Raw genomic sequence first — 21,996 nt, 5'->3', positions numbered from 1 at the left:
GCTTCATGCGGGTCTGCAGTGAGGCATTGTGGGAAACTCCCAGGGTATTTTCCTCCCCCTCCTTTCCCGCTGCTCTTCATCCGTTCCTCCTCTCTGCGGAACAGCCAGCTTCCAAGGTGTGACATCAGCAAACAGAAGCCCTAAGGTGGAAGTAAAGGTATGGGTCGTTTGTTTTACCCTCGGCCTTCTGGAACATTATAGAAGACACCTCCCTCCCCCCGAGTAAGGGAAATAGGTAGGCAGGCAAAGAGGGATGTGCACGGAGGAGGGCGGGGGGATGGTGGAGGAGAATGTTTTTGCATGCAGGTGAACAGAGGTAGAGCTGCTTGTTTAAAGCTGCCTGGGCATCTCTGAGAGCGGGAGAGGTCACTGGGTTGCTATGATAAAAGCATTTCAGTTGGCAACCCTGGCTTTCCTTGGTGCATTTGTCCTGATTCTGGCAACTGATACCACCTGAGCAAAGTAGGGACGGGGCGGGGGCAGGGGGAAAACACCTGTGAAATGCGTTTTGAGTTCTACACCCAGGGCTCCTGTGCCACGTTTTCTTCCTTGAAGGTCAGATGGTGGGTGTGAGCAGAAGCGGAATACCGACGTCCTACCTATCCTGGGGGTTATATAGCACGGCAGAACGTCATCTGCGTTTTGATTTGGTCATTGTGCAGCCAGTGCTGCCCAAGCATAACGATTGCAGTGGCTGCCCAGGAGAATTTCTGGCAAGACTTTTTCCAGAGAAGATTTAACATCCATCCCTGAGAAATAGATGAGAATTACAGCATGCTGGCACAATCTAGCAACGCAGTTATTTTTTATAATTTAAATTTAGAAAGTGGCTCTGATGCTATTGTGAAATCAGGTGTGTTTATTTAAGGCATCTTTTATAAACTAAAAATAGATAGAATTGGGAGACAAATAGGCACCCCTCTTTGTTTTAATCTTGTAACATTAATGGCACACGTTTCCAGCTTGAATAATCTTTTATGCTGTATTTTGCATTGGGTGTTTCATTCTCTTTCCTTATTTAGCCATCAGTCCTGCATGTAAGATGCCAAACCAAACATTGGCTTGCTTGATCAAACCTTTTGAAATTTTAAGCTTAGGGTTGTATGCCCTCCCCCCTCCACTTTATGCCAGGAAAGTGTGTATCTGCGCCTGTAAAATTCTATTAAAACAAAAGGGGTAGTTCAATGATGCATACTGCATCCTAGCTTTCTTCTGATATTTTACATCTATCTAAAACTAGTTGGGAAATGGGAGGAACCTAGTGGTAAAGTGGTAGTTGCTCTTAGCTCTAAAATAGGCCCTTGTGCATTGTTCCTGGGGGAAGGGGGAGGAGGAAACACTCAACCTAGTGGGTATTGGAATTCATGCTGAGCTATGGGACATCTGTATGATGCTGGAAGCTCTAATATTTAGTGTATTTCTGCCTTTGTACTGCCATGTATTCTTCACCTTGTGCCTGGAAAATACCTGTTGGTGTGGCCTTTTCCTTTAAAAAAGAGTGCCAGGTTTTTCCAAGCATTCAGAAGTTGAGGCTTTAAAGCTCTCAAACGAGGGCTGCCCCTCTCCCCAGTACTGAGCAGCCTGCAATTGCTAGAAGGTATTAGCGTACTTCACTAACTGAAAACTGGAGATTTCTGGAAATCTTCACCCTTCAGCTATAGCAAGTCCCAGTGAAATCAGAGTGGACATGTGTACAACTGCACTGCTGGGGCAGGATTGCTTGAGGTTGTTTATTTTGAAGGCCTGACCCTTATTCCATAACTCTGAATTATAGTTTCAGCAGAATACAGTTGATACCTTTATTATGTCTAGAATACCCCTGTTCCATAGCACTCTATGGAATACCTTCACCAGAGATCCAAAATACAAATTGGGTAACAATTCAGAGCAAGCTATGTGCCCTCAAGTTCCATTTAATTCAGCACACCCTTCCTCCTGCAGGTTTTCTATTTGTTCTTTAATGGGGATTCAGTACTTTAATGGGGATTCTGCCTAACTTGCACAGGAATTTGCTCTTATTTTTTTTATTGAACAGCCTTTGGGGGCGTGTTTTGGTATATCATAGCTGTTCAGTGTTTCCCAAGCTTGGGTTACACGATCATCTCCTTTACATAGGTGCCATAAGAAGGGGAACATTCACTCTCTCTTTGCCATTGTGGGTGATGCTGGTGGAGCAATTAAGGGAAACTAGGATGGCCAGAAATCAACCGGCTTCTTTGCAGGCTTTCCTTATTATTAGACATGCAGAACATCTGATCACTTGGGCCTGCATTTTCATGCTTTCACCAATGAGTTCTGGATGAAAGCTACTTTGAAAGCTACTTCTACTGCTATCTTCTAAAGGTGTGGCAACAATAAAACTCAAGACACTCATAGAGTCCTGGCATTCTTGGTCTCCTTTACCATCACTTGCTCCTCTGGCATTTTTCCACTGCTGCCTCTTGGCAAGCTTCAGGCCTCCATTTCCTTGTGGTCAGGCCTTTGCTCGCTGCAGCAGAAGGGAGGAAGAATTTACTGGCTTCCTTTCCCTCCTCAATAACATTGCAATAAATAATCCCTCATGGAGAGTGTGTGTGGATGATGAGTCAATGATGCTTATATATTTTCCACTAGATAATGTCCTTCTCAGCATTACTGGGGAATAAGTAAGAGGGGAAGCACTGTTTTTGTTGGTTAGTGAGGTAGAGTCTGAGTAGGCCTGAGCTTTCCATGGCCACCCCAGGGAGCTTGTGCTGTTCTTTGCTAAAGGTCGTTGCCTCAAGCTGGGTCAGGATCTCTGTCTGCAATGGCTTCTTGAATTTCAAGTGCGACACGGCAGCTTTGAGCCAGCGCCTGCAACGTTTGGGGCCTTGCGAGATTTCCAACCCAGTCATTTGTCTGCCATAGCAGAGCAAACAGGGGAATTGCTGGGTGACACATCCGGGGCATAGCTTTGAATTGAGTTACAGGGAAACAGAAGTTACTAGTTATCAGGAACGCTGATAAGATAAACAGAGCCATCATTCTCAATGGAGCCATTGTTCATCATCGTTTTGTGGCACTGGAGTTTTTTGTTGTTCTTATGGTTTTATCTATCTCTGTATTCAACAAGCAGAGAGAAGGAAAAGTCCATGGGCCCGCCATGGCGTGTATACAGAAAGAAAATAAAGCAGGTGGCAGGGTGACGGTGTTATGACTCAGTCAGACTGAACTCATGTTTGATGAACCGACTTCTATGACAACTTTATACCTCTGCAAGCTTAACAGCCTGTCCAGGGCAACAACTCTGTGTGGCAATTAAGTATCCCTAACTCCATCCAGAGATGGAAAAGATGACATGCCTATATTGGAGGACTGAGGGTTGGTTTACATGTTTGTTTATCCTGAGCTAGGAACAGATCTGACAGGATAATGCACACACTTCAGGCCACTTATCAAACTCTGCAGGGTTGACTTCAGGCCTGAGGACCCCCTCAGCCAAATGCCCCTGAGCAGACTCCATGCTCTGCTGATGGCCTCTTCAGGTGGGGAGCTACAGCAACAGCACACTTGTGAGCTTTGTGTGGATTTGAAACCATTATGATTTTGCACAGTGCCCCCACATAGCATTGCTCTAGGAAACAAAAATGAGGGTTTTCAGACTCCCAATGGGAGCCACTGTGGATTTCATTGAAAGGAGCCTGCGCAGTGGGTCTTGCCAGGGTCCCGAGGCTTTGGCAGTTGCCCAGTGATGCTATGTGCTGATGATGGGGCTTCCTCCCAGCTGCCAGTTACTCCAGTAACTAGGTGCTCCATTTTGTTCTTCGCAGCTCTGCTGTCTTAATTTGTTAACTCTCAGTGAAGATTCTGGGATGTCCTACCTGCTTGGAAGGAGCAACTCCTCTCCCAATAGAGTGTGTGTTGTATCTCTATGTGTGGTGGGTGTTCACATAAGGGAGTGTGCAGTGGACACACCACTACTCTTGGAGAGTTGCCCAAATCTCTTGTGTGGTCCTTAGGCTGAAAAAGGTTAGCCACACGTGCTATAGGCTCTAGTGCAGGGTTTCCCAAACTTGGGTCTCCAGCTGTTTTTGGACTACTGTTCCCCTCATTCCTGACCACTAGTCCTGCTAGCTAGGAGCGATGGGATTTGTAGTCCAACAACAGCTGGAGACCCAAGTTTGGGAAACCCTGCTGTAGTAGAACGACTGCAACCAAAGATTTGGAAACTCACCAAATTATGAGTTTCACCCCAACCCCATCCAGTGGGGGGAAATGCCTGTTTATACAATTGGTAAAATCAAGTGATAAGATACGAGCTTGAGGGAGGGGAGGTGCATGCTTGAATCTGACACATACAGTCCTTGGCACTTAGTAAACCAGTATGCCAGGGCGAGTTCTAGGGCAGAGCCCATCTCCCTGACAACCCTTTTTATGGGTCAGGAAATATTTCACAGGTGACTATTCATAGATGGAACCACCTACTTGTAGCCTGAAGTTGAGCTTTTTCTCTTTGGGGACAGACTCAATCACTTGATGCTGCTGACTGTACACACTTGCCCTGACTAACCGACTATTTGCTCTGCTAAGGGGTAGAAGTACTGTGGCAGCCATTTTGTCATGACCATGGAACTGGGCTGTATGGGATTCTGGGGTTTTCCTTCTGCACCTTGAGAAAGTGTGGCCAATGTTCCAGCGCAGTGTTATGATCAACATGAAAAGGGAAAGTGAACTTTGAGGGGACAGGCCTGTCTCTTTCCTGCTCTCTGATATCGCAGTTTGTTAAAGCAATTGCCAGCATTAGACTCTGTGGGCTGTGTCAGAATTCAAAAGGAAAAGACTGGTGGGCCTAGAGAGTGTGTCATAAATATATATTTAAAAAATGGGTCAGCATTGCTTCCTGGGCCTCCTGAGTGCCAGTCAGCTGACTAAGCGATGATGGTTTTGCAAAAACATTTCACGGTGTGCTGCAAAACCACCACGTGGTCCCAAAGGCTGCTTTGTGTGTCACAAAATCCCTATACAGGAAGTATCTCCGGCCTGGTGACAGATGTGCAGCCTCCGCAGAGATCACATGTGACAACTTGCATACGCAGGCTTCCTTGATACTGATGGGAATCTCTGGGGAACAAAGAGTACACATGTGCTTTTCCACACAAGGCATTATTCTGCAGGTGGATCCAGTCAGAAGAGTCACTTGCCCATATCAGCTGGTATCTCGACACAGCCCTGAGATATGGTAACTTGGCTAAAGTGATCATTAAGACAGGTTTTGAAAATGACTTTTCCAGGTTCAACTTCAGCTGCTGTAAAGTCCACAAAAGGGCATCGGTTCCAGGGTCAGAACATGGATACCCCTAGTTTTATAAACCAAGGTCTCGTTCACAAATCCAATTGCTTAGTCCTTCAAACGTCTCTGAGCATAGAATTGCTTGTCAAAATGGACAGTGCTTGGTAGGTGGGAAGAAAGTTGGTGGCTGTTCGTTTTTGCTTGGCTCCTGGGTGCTGTTTTCCTTTCTGACACAGGAAGTGACCTGAGGCATCACTCTGTTGAGACCCTGAAGAAGAGCAGCTGCTTAAGAAGGCACAGGTCAGAGAGTTTTGATGGGAGAAGAATTAGAATGGATGGAGGAAAGGCTCTCTGTTTTCTGGGAGAGATGCACACAACTTCAGAGGACAACAATAACAAAAAACAAACAAAACCAGAAGTCGTGAGCATAGTGGATTGAAACTTCAGTGCCCAGAGCCCCGCAGGAGGTGAATAGCCTGACTGTCCCTGTTTACTTCAGAGTGATGTGTCCACAGTTCAAAGGATGAGGGGCGGGGAAACTTCACTAGGCCACTATTGGTTTGGTGGTGGATTCCCTAACCCGGTGCTTTCTAGACGTTGTTGGACTACAATTCCCATCATGACTGCACATGCAGCATGGTGGCAAGGAGTTGGAAGTCTAATATGTGGAGTTGACCAGGCTGGTGAAGGCAGTTGTCTGTTTGTAGTTGATACATTTGTAGATGCTGTCTGGATATGAGGGGCCATCACTGACCAAGTGCTTGACCATACATTGCTTGTTGAATCTTTCTGTGCTGTCATCATTTGGGGCTGGTTTTGGAGATTGCTCTTAATTTGTTTAGTGGTGGGGAGGGGAGGAAGAGTCCTACTCCTTCTACTGCTGTTGATGAGAATCTGGACTGCACTTAACTTTCTGTCAAAGCCAACATGACACTCACCTTGTCTTTAGCTATGTCAGATTTTTTTAAAAATAACATCAGGTAACAGGAACACAATCTTCACCAGGACCACAGTGCTTGGGGTGGGAGGAGTTCAACCCTTTCCTTCCCCTGCTAAGGGGACTTGGTTGCTGAAGACACAGATCTAGTGGGCTGGGAAATGTGTTTGTAAAGCAACCACTGGCACTCTTTTACACCTGGAGATAGATGCTGTGTGGTTTCTCTTTAGAGTAGCAGCTCCATGAACTGCTCAGTAGCTGACAAAGGGAAACAGGGTTCCTGTACCCTTTGAATAGGTGTGTTAGAACTGGGAGTTTTTGCAGTTGCAGCTCAGTAATCTACTCAAATCTCCCCCTGCTCTTTCTTCTTCCACTACTATTTATGTATGCAGGAGCCCCGCCCTCCATTTCAACTAGTTAGCTAGCAATATTATTAAGACAGGAATTTTCCCTAAACATTTCAGCAAACTGCCCATTGTCTTCTCTTAGCGTGTATTGGAGCCACCCTAATTAGTGTGCACACAATTTTCTACTCTTGAGGTGGCACTTTTGTACATTGATTCCAAGGTACTTCCAGGTGCTTCTACCTGTTGCTACAGTGAGGAACAGTTGCTGGCAACCAGGAAGCACAACAGAGACACTGTATTGCAGGGTTATAGATCTATAGGAGCGGTTTTTTGGTTGGACAATACTTCTGTTATCTGGGCCAATCCTGCTAACCCATGTAAAGCTAGTACTAATCTGAGTGGGCCTCTATAAGGACATAATAGCCCTGCTTGATCAGACCAAAGGCCTTTTTAATCCATCATTCTGTGATGCTGAGACGAAAATTTTCGTTGCGAAATGGTTGTTGCAATGGGCTGCAATATTCTAACTTGAACCCCTTCCAGAATATTGATTTTCCCCTCTGACCAGGAGTCCTGAGGTTCTTGTGCTGTGCCTGCTTCTGTTTCTAGTCTGACATCTTTCAAGAAGGGGATAATGGGCCCTGGAAAATGACTGTTGAAGGGGAAGAGAACAGGCTTTTTGTAATTATGGCTCTTTACAGAAAAACTAGTGTGACTCATCTATTTTGTGTAGGGTAGATATCTTTCAGCAGCACAGACAGGGGAAAATAAAAGGGACAGATTAAATTTCTAGGCTTCTGGAGAAAGGAAGAGATGACAAATGCAGGGAGGGGAGCAGAAATCCAACAATTGCAATGGTCAAGTTTATTAGAACCAGTAGGACCTCCAACAAAATATGGAAGTACACCCCCCCAATCCCTTTCCTCCACAACTCCAGCCTTTAGCTAGAAGGCATTTAAGATAGCCAATGGTTTATTTCCCTCATTGGCAATCAATATTCCGTGGTTCCTGGAAGCCATTAAGCATGCTCAATACTCATTGGTCTGGGTTGTGGGAGTTTTGAGTGAATGGAGTCCCCTTTGAAACAGCCCCAGGACTCAGCTACATTAGTAAACAACAACAACAACAAAAACAACAACAGCTTTGTAAATGCGTCATAAACATGCAACACCAGATGGCGCTATAGAGCACAAAACTTTTCTTAATGTTCCCCCACATTCTAGCCATTTTGGCGCCTTTTGAAATTTTTTTAAAATTAATTTTTATTCAATTTCCAATATACATTCCATCCATATTTAACATCCACTTCTAACATATACATCTTTTAGACTTCCCTCAGCCTGTCTGACAATTTTCCATATTATCACGATTACTCACATTTCTTGAATTTATATTGCGCTTTAACAATCTTAATCTTATCATATCTTTTAAGCAACATTTCTATCAATCATTTTCACAGAGCCTCTTGAAAGTCAACAAGCGTTAATTGCTCCTCACATACATTTTTGATATACTCTGTAAATTTATTCCAGTCCTCGGTGAATCTCTGGTCGCGTTGGTTCTGGACTTTCCCCGTTAATTTCTCCATTTCTGCATAATCCATCAGTTTCATTCTCCATTCTTCCCTCGTTGGCATTTCTTCCTGTTTCCATTTCTGGGCCATCAAAATTCTAGCTGCTGTCACTGCATACCTAAATAACTTCACATCCTTCTTTTTAATTTCATTCCCTAATATTCCTAATAAAAATGCTTCTGGTTTCTTAACAAAAGTATATTTCAACATTTTCTTCATCTCATTATAAATCATTTCCCAGAAGCCTTTCACTTTCTTACACTCCCACCACATGTGATAAAATGTTCCTTCTTTTTCCTGACATTTCCAACATTTATTACTGATTTTATACATCTTACCAAGTTTCACTGGTGTTACATACCATCTATACATCATTTTCATAACATTTTCTTTTATTGTAGTGCATGCAGTGAATTTCATTCCTTCTTTCCACAATTTTATCCACTCATCAAATTGTATATTATAACCAAAATCTTTGGCCCACTGAATCATAACTGATTTTACTTCTTCGTCCTTTGTATGCCACTCAAGTAATAATTTATACATTTTTGATAAAATTTTAACCTCACTATTCAAAATTTCTTGATGAAACCTAGATTTCTTTTCCTGAAAACCTCTTTCTGACATCTCTTTTTTGAACATTGCATTCAACTGAAAGTAGTGCAACCAATCATTCACATTTTCTTTAACTTCTTCGTATGGTTTCAATTTCCATTTACTACCTTCTTTAATTATCAAATTCTCATATGTAATCCATCTCCCTGTCATATTGATCTTTTTCACACTCATTATTTCCAATGGTGATAACCAATGTGGAGTTTTAAACTCTAATAAATTTTTATACCTATTCCAGACTTCAATCAACGATCCTCTAAAGATGTGGTTTTCAAAACCTTTATGCACTCTATTCTTTTCACACCATAAGTACGCGTGCCAACCGAATCTATTATCATAACCTTCTAAGTCCAACAATTCTGTGTTTTCTAACTTTATCCATTCTTTCACCCAGCAAAGACACGAAGCTTCATAATATAACTTTAAATCTGGCGCCTTTTGAAATTGAGTAATTTGAGCTCACTGTTAAAAGGAACAAGTGTGGCCTGCAACAAAATGTTGCAGTGTGTTCTGATACCCTAAGAGATGTGTGCTTGTTGGTGGCTCCAGAGCCTTGCTGGTGCTGCTCAGTGTGGAGTTTCAGGAGTGGGATGAAAGAAGGGGGGGTTCTGCCCCCCTCACCCTCTTGACTGTAAAAAGCAAACAAAAAACAACCTACTATGCAATTCTATAAATTTAAAATCAAAAGTAAATTCCATTTTTATTTCAATGGAGCATTCTCCCAAGTAAGTGGATATCAGATTATTCCCTACCTCTTGAGTCACCACTGCAATAGCCAGATCCCTTTCAGGAGCTAGCGCTTTACTGAAACAACATATATATAGCGAGAGCAGAGCAATCCTAATTATGTCTACTCATAACTAAATTGTATTTAATTCGCCAGGGTTTACTCCCAGCTAAAGGAGGTTAGGATTACATCCTAACTTTCCCTTCCCCTGCTGGAAAAGCCAAGTGCGCTCTCTCTCTCTCTCTCTCTCTCTCTCTCTCACACACACACACACAGACAGACAGTGTGGGATGAAGATTTATGCATTCATTCCAATGAATTCCTTTCCCCCCACTCCTCTCTGCCCTGAACTTATCAGTGTTCTGTTTGTTTGTTGTAATTTTTACAGTAAAGTTGCTTGTTTCTGTTGTACTGATCTAGAAGAAACAGCCCTCTCAAAGAAGCCCTTCCCCAAAGACAATGTGGCTATGGATCTGTTCTCTACCCCCCTCCCCCTTTATAAATTATTGGCTTTGTTATTCTGCTTCCTCCTTTTCTTTGCTTGCATATACCAAACAGCTTAGTGCAAGCTAGTAATTTGGAAGGGGAGAATGCCACTGCAGCTTGCTAAACAAAGTGAAAAGAGGGGGTGGAGGAGTGTGGGGGCTGGCTTTCTCAGCCATGTTTGCATGTTCTCTCCTCGGTACAGGATGCTGCGCTGGGAGAACTATGAATAAAAAGGCCGCAGATAAATGGCATAGGAAGGGGGAATGGCGAAAACTGAGAGGGCTGCCATTCCGAGTTCACTTAGGAACATAGGTAGCTGCCTTATGTGGACTCTGACCACCTTGCTCTGTGTTGTCTACTCTGACCGGCAGAAGAGATTCACCAGGGTTCTTTCTGGAGATTGCAGAGATTGAACTGGGGTCTGTCTGCATGCAAAGCAGATGCTTCTACCGCTGAGCTTTGGCTCTTTCCAAACACTTGAAAATTTGGGGAACGTGGCTAAAGTGCTTGCCCTGCATTCATCCTATGCTGCTTAATACGTTCTATCCTAAATTTTACAATGGTGATATATGTTATGTAATAAGGGGTTTCACTCCCTCGTCCAGGTGCAGAACTCCAGGAGAAAAGTACGAACCATGTAGCTGGGTGCAGATTAATCAAAATCTCCATTTTATCAACCGTCCACCCCCACTCAAGCTGCCAGATCACTGACCCACCTACCCCATTGGAGGCTCTTACTTCCTAGTAACCTATTCTTGGAAAAGGAAGCTTTATCCAAGATACAACATTTTAGGATCTGTAATATCAAGCCCCCCCCCCCCCCAATCCTGGTATTTGGAGGCAGAAAACTTGCTCTGTGATGATTAATCTGTGGTGGTTCATTCGTTGGTGCTTCAGTGATGACCAAGCTGAGCGTTCTTTTTTCAAGTTCTGGTTGGCTGAGTCATAAGTAATTAAAAGGCCTCCTCTAGTCTATTTATGGCTTTGCTTTTAATTTCTAGCTATTTCAAACTAAGTGCTAGGAAAAGCAGCTCATAGGGGAATAGTTAGCAGTCCCCCTCCCACTCTTTGTCTGCTCAAAATTGCAGCCTCCCAAAGGTGCTTTGGTGCACCAGGGGACACTGGTGAGCTGCAGATACAATTTAAGACATGCTGCACTGTTAGAATCTGATGTTTTTCTATGGACTGTGGGTTATGGAGCTTTGATATGTGCCAGTTGTGTCAGGTCTGTTGCTAGAGTGGTGTGGTGGGTGCAGATCTCTGGAGGCGGGATGGGGAGCAGGGATTGTTAAAGAAAAGCTGTTCATGCTTTTTAGTGTGCGTGTGTGAATGGGCCATGTCCTGCTTGATGGGGACCCAGCACAGCCTGCCTTTTCACCTCCCTTTGGGGAAATAATTGAAGAGTGTGTGTTCATGTGTGTGAGAGTGTGTGTGTGTGTGTGTGTGTGTGTGAGAGAGAGAGAGAGAGAGAGAGAGAGTGTCAAAATGCAGAGTTCTAAAACTCCCTTGCTCAAAAAAGGTAATCTAGTTTAAATATTGCATAGAAATGTACTGTCACAACCCTGTTTTGAATGATAAAAATACATAAACTCTTTCTACTTGTTTCCATCTTGGAAGAGGATGATGGGAGAGGATTGCCAGGAGATTTTCATTTTCTTTTTTTGCTGGATATATTATAGGTCTATATTTAACTTTGTTGGTGGAAAAACTGTATGCAGCTGTTCCTGAAACCTCCAGCAGTTTTGCTGTGGTGGCAATGATGGCCTGCCTGTCTCTCCTAGTGCTTTCACCCAACATGTAGTAGACAGCACCATTAGAAGAGACCCTGACTTAGGCCAATGACCCATCAAGACCAGCACCCTCCTCTCACAGTGGCCAATCAAATGTCTGTGAGAAGCCAGCAAACTGGTTCTGAGTGCAATAGTATTCAGCCCACCTGCAGTTCTCATGAACTGGTAGTCAGAGGCATAGTGCCTCTGGCAATGGAGGGTGCCCCCTGACCTGTCCCCTCTAAGCTAGCTTTCTGCCCTGGGTGTGTTGGAAGATGCTGCCCTGTCTTGAAGTATGATTGAGCTATTAGCATCATTATATAAAATGGACAAGGGAGGGAATGCACCTGCCTTGGGCAGCAAAATGTATTGAGCTGGCCGTGCTAGTTGAAAACCTTTCCTAAACGTTATTTGACCTGGGATGGAGACTGGGGAAAAGCTTACCTTGCAACATTCTTGAAAGGGCCATGAGCCATCATTCCAATGACCTTTGGATGCTGCATTGCGCTTTTTCAAGGGCAACGGAAATAATCCAATATTTTCCCATCACACATTGTTTGTGGGGGACACACACACACCAAGATTTCATTGTGGATTTGTGAAAACTTATTATCAAGGACCTCTAAAATGGAGGTTGCAAATTTAAGAACACCTATCAATCAATGCATAGGTAGCCATTGATCCATCTAGCTTCATATCAGCTACCACGTTACGTAGCAGTGGGTCTCCTGGGTTTCTGACAGGGGCCTTTCAGCCTTTCAGCCTTACCTGAAGATGCCACGAATTGAACCTGGGACCTTCTGCATGCAAAGCGCTACTTTCCTTCCTCCTACTTTCCTTCCTCCTAATAGGAAGTAAATCCCACTGAGCTCAGTGAAATTTGCATCCCTTGTGTCAACGTGCTTAGGATTGTGCTGCATGTCTCCTACAACCTCCCAATAATTCCCAGGGTGTTTGTTCCTTGCCTCTGGGATTTTGATTCTTCCAATATTTACTGCTGGTCTAACACAGCGTGATGTTGGGAGCCTCTGAGTCTTGGTCTCTGGAGTGTGGTGCAGGAGACTAAAGGAGTGGCGGTGTCCCCTTCTGGGTCTAGGCTTGAAACTGATGAGCAAAAATGCTCAAAAAAGGTACCATGCCATTGGAGCTACTGACATATTAAACCTGCCATCAGGTGCCCATGTTTTGTCCCACCTTGTCTGTTTATTTCTCTTTCTCAGCAGAGTCTGTTGGAGTAAATGAGGCACTGCCTTTGCCATCTCCAGTCTGCACTCAGCTAGTCCTCACCTACTTACAACCCACCCAGAGGGTGCTGCTGGCTCTCAGCTCCCTCCTCCTTATACTCAGTGCTGCCCTGTAGAAGTCAGCGGGGAGGAGGGTGGGGACAATACTAGAATTTGTGTGCTTCTTCTGTCATTGGCTGTGGCTCCCTGTCTTCCGCCCTACCAGCCCCAGTGGCCAGCAGCTGCCACGGCCCCTTCTTACCTCTTTCGCTGCAGGCTCTTCGGAACAGGAGACTGTTTGCCAGCCGTACTTGGCAGCACAGTTCAACGTAAGTAGCCGCCATAAATGAGCACCGCCTTTTCTTAGAAAGTAAAATACAGAGGCCTCCCCCAAACATTTTTGTTTAGATCAGCCTACCCAGATATTTAGAAAGTTGGTGCGAGTTTTTAATCTGTTTTTTCGTCTGTTGTTATTTTAGCTTGATTTTTTTAAAAAAATTACAGGTAATGTTTTTCTTTCATTCCTATTTTTTGTAAACTGCTTTGGGGGCGTTTTTAAACAATCAGGCAGTGTTTAAATTTTATGAAATGAAATGAAATAAAAAAATAGACACCCTATTTTTTAGGGTAGGGCTGGGCTGATTAGCACTATATTACCATGCAAATATATAGCAAAATGTTAAGAAGTGAGTCCTGAAATGTATGTCTGGGCAAAATGTGTGTCTCCAGGTCTGAAAAGATGGGATACTGCTCTTCATGTCTTTTGTGACCTGACTTTTGTATTTCTAATTTATCTTGCAGGTTCTGTAACATGATCCAGCGGCATATTGTTTGAGCAGGGCGCCCCCCGGGAACACGGAATTATAGCTGCACAGGCCAAGCGGTTTTGAGGCGGATCCTTTTTTATTGGGATTTTGGCTCGAGGGCCAAGTGAAGGGAGCCGGGGTCCATCCAACCTGTTTTGTGCCTCCCCACCACACCTTTTGGTTTGGTCTGAGAGCAGGAGTGGGCGGCCTCCACTGTGCAGCTGAGCAAGATGGAGTCCAAAGGGAGCACCCGAGGTGGAAATAAGCCCGATGCCAAGACCGCCAGCTCAGGGAAGCCAGAGAAGCCCAACCCTGGCCCTGCCACAGCTGCCGATAAGAAAGAAGCCCCTTCAAAGGAGCAGCCAGCTCCTCCTGCCACCACCCCAGCAAAAAAGGCGGCAACGGCGGCAGCCAGTGAGGCAACCATGCTGAACAACCACGGCAACATGAAGCCTAGCTCTGCTGGGGGAGCGGCGGAGGGCGCAGAGGCCGCAGGTCATCCCGCTGACTCTGAGCACAAAGGGAACAATGCGGAGGAGTCTCCGGGCAGCAGCATTTTTGAGAACATGAAGCCTCTGATCATCGTCGGAGGGGCGGCGGTGGCTGCCATTGCTCTGATTGTGGGAGTGGCTCTCCTTGCCCGGAAAAAATAAATTGGCACCCAAGAAGCACAGGGGAGAGGAATAACCCTGCGCTGAATGTACAGTTCCTTTTGAAACAAAATGCATGTGGTAAACTCTATACATACCTATAAATATGCCGTATATATAGAGAAAGAGCTAAGTAGGTACAAACGGCAATGCTGGCTGCTGCCTTGCTCCCAGCAGATGCGCCAGCATTGGCCTAGCGCGGGCACTTGGTGGGCTTCTGCTCTTTTGTGTAATATAACTCAGCTAGCAGCAATGTGTATAGATGGCTTTTCTTCTCTGGTCCGTATGAGCTCTTGCGGTGTTTTCCTTTCCTTCCCCACCTTTTGTCCCGAGGTTGGCTCCAGGGTCACTTAGAGTTCTCAGCTTGGTTACGCTGGATTGCAGTAGAGCAGGTGGAAAGGGAGAATTTCCCATCGGCAAGGTCACCTGTTGCCATCTCTGTTCCAGCACACACTGTAAAGTGGTATGAGAATGCTCACAAGCTAGAGCTTCTTTCCTGATCCAAGGAAGATAGGGTGTCCCTAGTACTCGTTTTGTCATAGCATTAATGTGCTCACTCTGTCCCCCCTTACCTAAGTTTCAAAGTAGCAGCTGGAGCACGGGGGGCTTTCAAAGGTCAAGAAGCAAGCATGGCCTGCTGAGAGCCATAGGGTAGCCTTGCCATCCCACCGTGCAATATATGGGCATGGTGACATATAGCAGCCTGGCTGCGGATTTCAGTGGGCATTGCAACTTAGTAGAGCATTTTCTGTTGAACCTGGTCCTGTGCTGGTAAACTTCTTATGCAGGACTTGATGTCATTGATACTTAAACAACATGATTCAAAATATGTGGAAGTCAAGGAGGCCTTCTGTGCATATGGATTTGGGATGAATGCTAGTGCTTCGCTGTGGAAGGTTGACCTGTCATTGTATGCCATGTATGAAAGGGGAAAGTAAGGAGCAATTATGGGCTGGTTGGTTGGTTTGTTCTTTCTTTTGCTTTCCTCTTTTTTTTTTAGCTTGTGACCAATCAACAACTGGATTATGGTTTAGGAAGTATTTATGTATGGAGCATCCTGCCCAGGTGCACAGATTTGAAATGGATGGATTGTCTTTTGCTGTCTGACACTTTATAACTCTAATGCTGGAGGAGCCAGACAAATGGGCTAATCCCATTTATTTCACTGGACATTTTAGTGCAGAGAAAAAATGGCAACCGATTCATTGAGGCAACTGCCCCCCCAATAAATTAGAACCAATGGGCATTTAAGAGGGGAGGAAATTCCCTGTGTCCTGAGTTAGCCTTGCTACATTGGTGGCCTTCCTGAAGAATTAAAATCAGACTTTGAGAGGAGAAAGGATCAGTGGAATGTATGTTGACGTATCCTTGTTAATATATCTACCAGAGATAATCCACTAACCATAAGAACATTGGGACATAAATTGTAATGTAGGGATGACCGTTTGAAACAAGAAGCTTACATGTATATTTTTGCTTAGATTGAATCTGATGCGAAAGTGGTGATTGACATCAGATTAGTGTTGTTGTTTTTTTAAAAAAAGGAACGGCTAATTAGATTGAACTAGGAGTTGTAAAGCTTTTTTCTGTTGTTAGGTTGGGATAGATATGAGCAGCCAAGTTTTCGTTGCAGTACAGACTTGCTCATAAATTAATGTGGGTACTAGATTTCTTTTGCATTTTGGTCTCTGGACCCACGACTTGATCATGAAATAGGATGAGATGGTGACAGTGGCAGGACTACAGTTCATCGTCTTGAAGACCAACTTTCTCTCCCTTTCTTTCGTATTTATGGTTGTGATGTGATAGGTTAGGTCTATAGGGGAATCATTCACCAACAGTCATTGCTTAGTACTGTGGTGTCCCACTGTCTAGAATAATTCTCCAGAACCCACCTCCAGTCTGAAAGCACCTGTATTTTTGTGTGTATGTATGTGTACAAGCTTTCCTATACAAGCTTCCCTACCCTTACCTTATTTGAGAATATCTGTGTATATAGTACAGTTTACTGAAGTCTTTGTAAAGCTACAACTGTATTCTTTGTACAAAAAGCAAAAGGCAACCATTATTTGCGCACCTGCATTCACACAAAGTGTCCATGTTTTGTGCCACTTGCATTCCACCATGCAGCATCCGAAACCATGGTTTCCTTCCAATAAATGAATGTATGGTTAGCCAACTGGTGAATGTACGATAATCCCTCTTGTGCTGGGAGCTGAAAACTACTGCTTCTGAGCAGACCCTTTTAAAATGATAAATCTAGTCAGTATAATCTTCTGATGCAGTCAGCAAAAAATAGCGGTGTACCAGCACTGCACATTCTTTATATGTGTGTGTGGCACATTCCTCCCTAAAGTTTCCATGTAAACCAGGAGGTGTTATCATTGTGACTCCTGCCCATCATTGACCCTTTTGGAAAAAAGAAGGGCACTCGCCTTGCATACACCTTGCCTGGCTCCTGCTCCTGCTTCTCAGCTGCTCCTGCGTTGGCATATTGAGGCAGGGCATAGGCATAGCTGTCAACGTTTCCCTTTTTAAAAGGGAAATTCCCTTATTCTGAATAGGACTCCTCGCAAGAAAAGTGGAAAGTTGACAGCTATGGGCATAGGCTGATGGGTTCCCTGAGTTTCTTAAGTAGCCCTCGGCCATGCATCTCCAGTCAGTTGTACTGCAACAAGGCACCTTGTTGTGTCTGTGACTGTAAGATCGTTCATTTGGCCAGGTGGTGGAGAGGGGAGGGAAAGAGGAATATGTGTGTGTGTGTGTTCTCTGAACTTACTAAATCTGTGCTTTATGGAAGTGTGAATATAACACTGCTATATTGGTAAGCCTTACGAGTTTCTAAATGCATGTCCCTGACTATGTGCTTAAAGAAGCTGAGCAAATCAGAATGTGCTGCAGATTGTGTCTATTCTTTCATAAGCTTTTTCAACTTTACTAAGTTGGTGTCTTTGCCCAAAATAGCTAGTCACACTCACTCACTCACTCACTCACTCACTCACACTCACTCTTACACTCACTAATATATATATTGCCTGTTGCTTAAGAGCTGAACTATTAATCTATACCAACTCATTTTTCTTACCTTTGCTCTTAAGGTTTTATATTCTCCCCTTCCTCCAAGCTGTCATGGTACTGCCTCCTTTTATCCTCACAACAACCCTTCAAGATTGGCTAGGTTGAGAGATAGTGGCTAGGCCAAAGTCACCCAGTTTAGAACAGGACTCGGGAACCTTTGTTCCTCCAGATATTGCTGGACTACAATTCGCATCATCCATGACCACTTGCCATGCTGGCTGCCAGTGGTGGAAATTGGAGTCCAACAACACCTGGAAGACTACAAATTGCTTAGCCCTAGCTGAGAACTTGGGTCTTCCAACTATGAACCTCTATGACACACTGGTTCTCTTAAAGTGCAATCCTATACATGCCTATTTAGAAGTAGGCCCTCTTGAGTCCTTTGTACTGGACTTGCTGCCAGGGAAGTACATACTGTATAGGATTGCAGCTTTATATGGTTTGTGGCAGCAGGTCTGCCAGTACAAAGGTTTGATCCACTCAGAGGCTGATTTGTGCTTTTAGATAAATGCAGTGCAAGCCCTGCTCTCTGAGGAGGGCTGGAGAGAGAGAGAGAGAGAGAAGGATAGGGAGCTGGTGGCAGAAACTGCCTCAAGCAAAGCAGCACACATAGAAGGGGTAGTAGAGGAAGTGAGCGATGGTTGGATTGTGTGCACCAGATTTCTGTCATAATTGCAGGAACCTATTTATCTGAAATTGTTTTTGTATATGCCAGAGATTTGTAATCCTTTCCTCGCATTGAATAGCATTTTAATCTGGTGGAATTCGTAGGGGATTATCCTGGGAATAGTATTTAATTAATATTGAACAGGGCATGCTAATTCGCGTATAACCTGCTTTTGATAGCTGTAGGTATATATAACTATTTGACACATTATCAGAAGATGCCAAAAGCTGAAGTATGAGCATGTCACACTTCCTGTGTGGATATCATTGTTTGCTGTCGGGGCATGTCACCTGTTCCCATGGTTTGAGCCCAGGCATCTACCAATGGGGGCAATGTGAAAGTTTTATGCATTAACTTGGAAGTGCAATTCACTCACGATTCACTGTTTTTGGTGTATGATGCAGGCCCTGGATACAAAAAGTGTTGCTGGACTCCACTGAAGTTCAAAGTGACTGTGAATCTTGAGTCCCTTGTAGTAATGGGGGTCTTGGTTTGTATACCAAGGTTCATCCTGTTCCCCATGTTTACTGGGAATGGGTATTTACTAATAGATCAGTGCAAAATACCGTGGACTGAAGAATATGGATCCAACCGCATGTCAGAATTAAGGTGTCTAGGCAAACCTATGTAACGGAAGCTAGTTCAGTTCTTTAATGTGCTCTCCTAATGTAATAAAATACTCTGTACATACTTAGCCAATCAATACTGTGAGCATGAAACCAGAAAAAATGAAATATTCATGTTTTGGGGAAAGGAGTAACAGTCTTACTTCTGATTTAATAATCTTGGAAAACTACCACCCTCTGATTTCATATTCAGAAACAGAAATGCACATTTGAATCTTTGCTTCACCCCTAAGCGTGCATTAGAAGGGTGGTGAAAATCCACCTTGAATACAGCAAGGATAATTGATAAGGGTAATTGGGGACCTGCTATTTGGAACATAGAGTGCACATAACATGCACATAAAATCAGTATTTCAAGCTGGCACAGACATAACATCACTGTTATGTATGCCAAGGATGAAATGCTCTAATTGTAGTTGTTAATTGTGTATGGCTCACCCAGCCCACCCAGGATTTGGAAGTAGAAGAGTGACGGTGGGGGCTGGGGCATGGATTTGGAAGCGGGAAACTGGCAGGAACGGGATAAGATTCCTCTCATCTTGGAGACTGTGACCTGCGTGGCTGTATTTAGGAGCAAATGAAATGAAAAGTGAAACACTAAGGTAAAAGCTACATCTGATGTCATGTTAAGTCCAAAAAACAACAGCTTTTACAGATTTGATATGTGTTTAAAGCAGGCAGGTGGGTTGACAAGAGTTACTTCTACCACTTATCCAACGTCTTGGCTCCATCCATCTTTCACTCTCTGCCCTGCCCCACACCCATTTGTTCCATAAGACCTCTGCCAAGACCTTGGTGGAATTTGATTGGGAAGGGATTCTGCTTACACGCTTTGCTTCTTCCTGAACCCTTGTCTAAGGCACACAAATGGCCCCCGCTTCAGCTTCTCCACACAATGGAACTTCCCACACTCTGCTAGACAGTTGTCATGTTTAAATTGTCTCCTTAGGTCATTTTAAATGTGAGCTTCTGCTTCTAATGTGAATGTAAAACCTGCATTGGCTGCAATATACATTTTTTATTTTTCTTCTGAATTCTCTCTCATATTGATAGCATTCATATGTACCCCAAGAAGTATGAGAGAGACCCAAATGGTCTTGAGTAAAATAAAATAAAATCCTGCTATAGGGAGGATATAGTTTAGTCCCCAAAACTGAAGGCCATGCCTTGATATGAAGTCAGACGTTGACACTAGATATTAAAGTTCAGTCATGGATAGTCATGCAGGGTTTATTGGTAACAGTTGTAGCAATGCCTAGTTGTGAGAAATGCATTTAATTCCCACCCCACCCCCCATGTAATTCTGTCTTATCATTTGCCAGTTTTTGTACCACTGTAGCTTCAACTAGCCTCCTGAACTATCAAAAGAGCAAGGGGAATACTATTGCCTCAGTAACCCTTTTGTAATTTGTCTGTGTTTTCATAAATGTACTTGTGGTGACCTTCTTTGCCCTCTTTTAATTCTTATGCCTTTTCCTAAACCAAAAGTTAGGGAAAGGCATAGAGTAATACTTGCAAATGGGAAATGCTAATTTATTCAATCTGAACGTTCGCTATCTGCTTAAGGGGATCACTTGACTAAAACAAATATATATCAGATGAACATAGCAAAGGTCATTACAAAAAACAAGTATTTCTAAAGGGTCTCCCCATTATCTCTAATGGGCCCCAAATATAATTTCTTTTTTGAATTGAATTTGTCAAGCAACATCTTGATTTCCGCCCCTCCTCTGCAAATGAACAGATCCACTTACCACTTAACACATCAATTGGCCTGTGTGTATAACATGCAGATTTGGGTTTCTTTTTGAGTCCATTGTTGGTGACTCCGTTTCCGCAAAGGAAATGAAAGCCTACTGACACACACCAAGCTAGAAAACTAATTTGTACCTTTTTGAATTTATAATCTTGCCTATGCTTCTATGGACACTTTGTATGGGCTGCAGCTCAACTCCTTAAAATCAGCAAAGAATTTTTCCTTTCCCATATAGTATTCTCTTTTATTTGACTTTTAAAATGCGTATAAATGCAATAATGCAGGTAGACTAGAAATACTAGATTGAAAATTAAAGTAGTTTAGCTTGTCCCATTGTGACCTACAGTGTTGTATGTCACCCAACGCTGTATCCTAGCATTCTCGAGGCTTCCTACGTAGCTGAATCTAGTATTAGCTTTGAAAATCCATTGTGTGAATGGCGGGTGGGTTGATTGGGAAAGTGTACGCTTTTACACAACGTATGTTACTTGCATCAGAAGCTATATGGCCACTCCATATACTATGGAACTGTAAATGATTCCCAATATACCTGTAACTCTTATCAAGATTGTGTGAAATAAACTATATATATATGTATATTGTACACTTCTTATAGTGACCATCATTTTGTGTGTTATGCTTGAGTTTTGAGTCCTACTATGTTTTAATTCTGGCTACATAATTTTAGATGACATGGAGTTCTGCACACAGAACTGGAATGATTTCCCATCCTACCAAAGAGGGACCCTGCTACTTAGTGAACTGAAGTGACAAGAGAACATAGAAACTAGTACTTTCTATCGACACATCTGTCTAAAATATGGAGAAAAAGGAGCCTTAACATGAGGAATTTGGTGAATAATACAAAATTTATTGCAGCCTGTTCAGACTAGAACTGTGGGAATGTATTTGTCTATTCTTCGTTAGTTTCTGGAAATCAGAGCAATAAGAAGGGTGGGTTGTGAACTACCTAGAGCAATATTCTGAACATCTCTGCTGGTAATACATTTCCAGAGTTTATTTAGAGCACAACTATGCTATTCTAACTCCAAGGCTGCAGGGATTTACATGAAAGCTTTATAATGAGTCTCTGCTGTATGTGCTTTCTCTATTTCCTCATGTTGCCTGCAAGAGGGATTCAAAATGTTTGCTTCAGGATCACACTTGTTTTCCATTATACCTGACATTGGCTAGGGCTTATGGGAGCTGTGAATTCATAAACATCTGAAGGGCGCCAGGTTGTCTACCCTCGGCATACATGATTCTTTTTCTTTCAATGTGTATCACTTTGCTCTAACACTGAGGTCCCCAACTTGGCGGACATGGGTCCTTTCCCCTCCAAGGCCTCTTGCCCCTTCCAATAAAATTGTTGCTCTTCATTTGGTTGGAGGGGTTGCCAGGTTTCTTTTGGGGGGAAGGATATGGTCTGCTTTTTTCAATCTGTGTTTTTTTTTTGCTTTGTTTCAGGTTGTATGTAGCTGTTTTCTC

At 43.5% G+C, this 21,996-nt stretch overlaps 1 protein-coding gene across 4 annotated transcripts; it reads left to right on the top strand.

Annotated features, from left to right (window-relative positions):
- CEND1 (cell cycle exit and neuronal differentiation 1) lies at positions 1 to 21,112 on the top strand. Of its 4 annotated transcripts, XR_014546900.1 has the most exons (3): positions 3 to 157; positions 13,727 to 19,853; positions 19,897 to 21,112. XR_014546900.1 is itself a non-coding variant. In XM_083608719.1 (2 exons), exon 2 carries the CDS (start codon positions 13,962 to 13,964, stop codon positions 14,382 to 14,384), a length of 423 nt encoding a protein of 140 aa, XP_083464845.1. In that variant the 5' UTR covers positions 1 to 235; positions 13,727 to 13,961; the 3' UTR covers positions 14,385 to 21,112. The 4 variants fall into 4 exon arrangements, 3 of the variants coding, with proteins under 3 accessions (XP_083464845.1, XP_083464844.1, XP_083464846.1); XM_083608719.1 differs by having other exon boundaries at positions 1 to 235; positions 13,727 to 21,112; XM_083608718.1 differs by having other exon boundaries at positions 13,727 to 21,112.
- The last annotated feature ends 884 nt before the right edge of the window (positions 21,113 to 21,996 follow it).

The sequence above is a fragment of the Podarcis filfolensis genome (assembly GCF_964270895.1).
Source record: "Podarcis filfolensis genome assembly, chromosome: 1".
Lineage (NCBI taxonomy): Eukaryota > Metazoa > Chordata > Lepidosauria > Squamata > Lacertidae > Podarcis > Podarcis filfolensis.
This window is presented reverse-complemented; position numbering and strand designations above follow the sequence as displayed.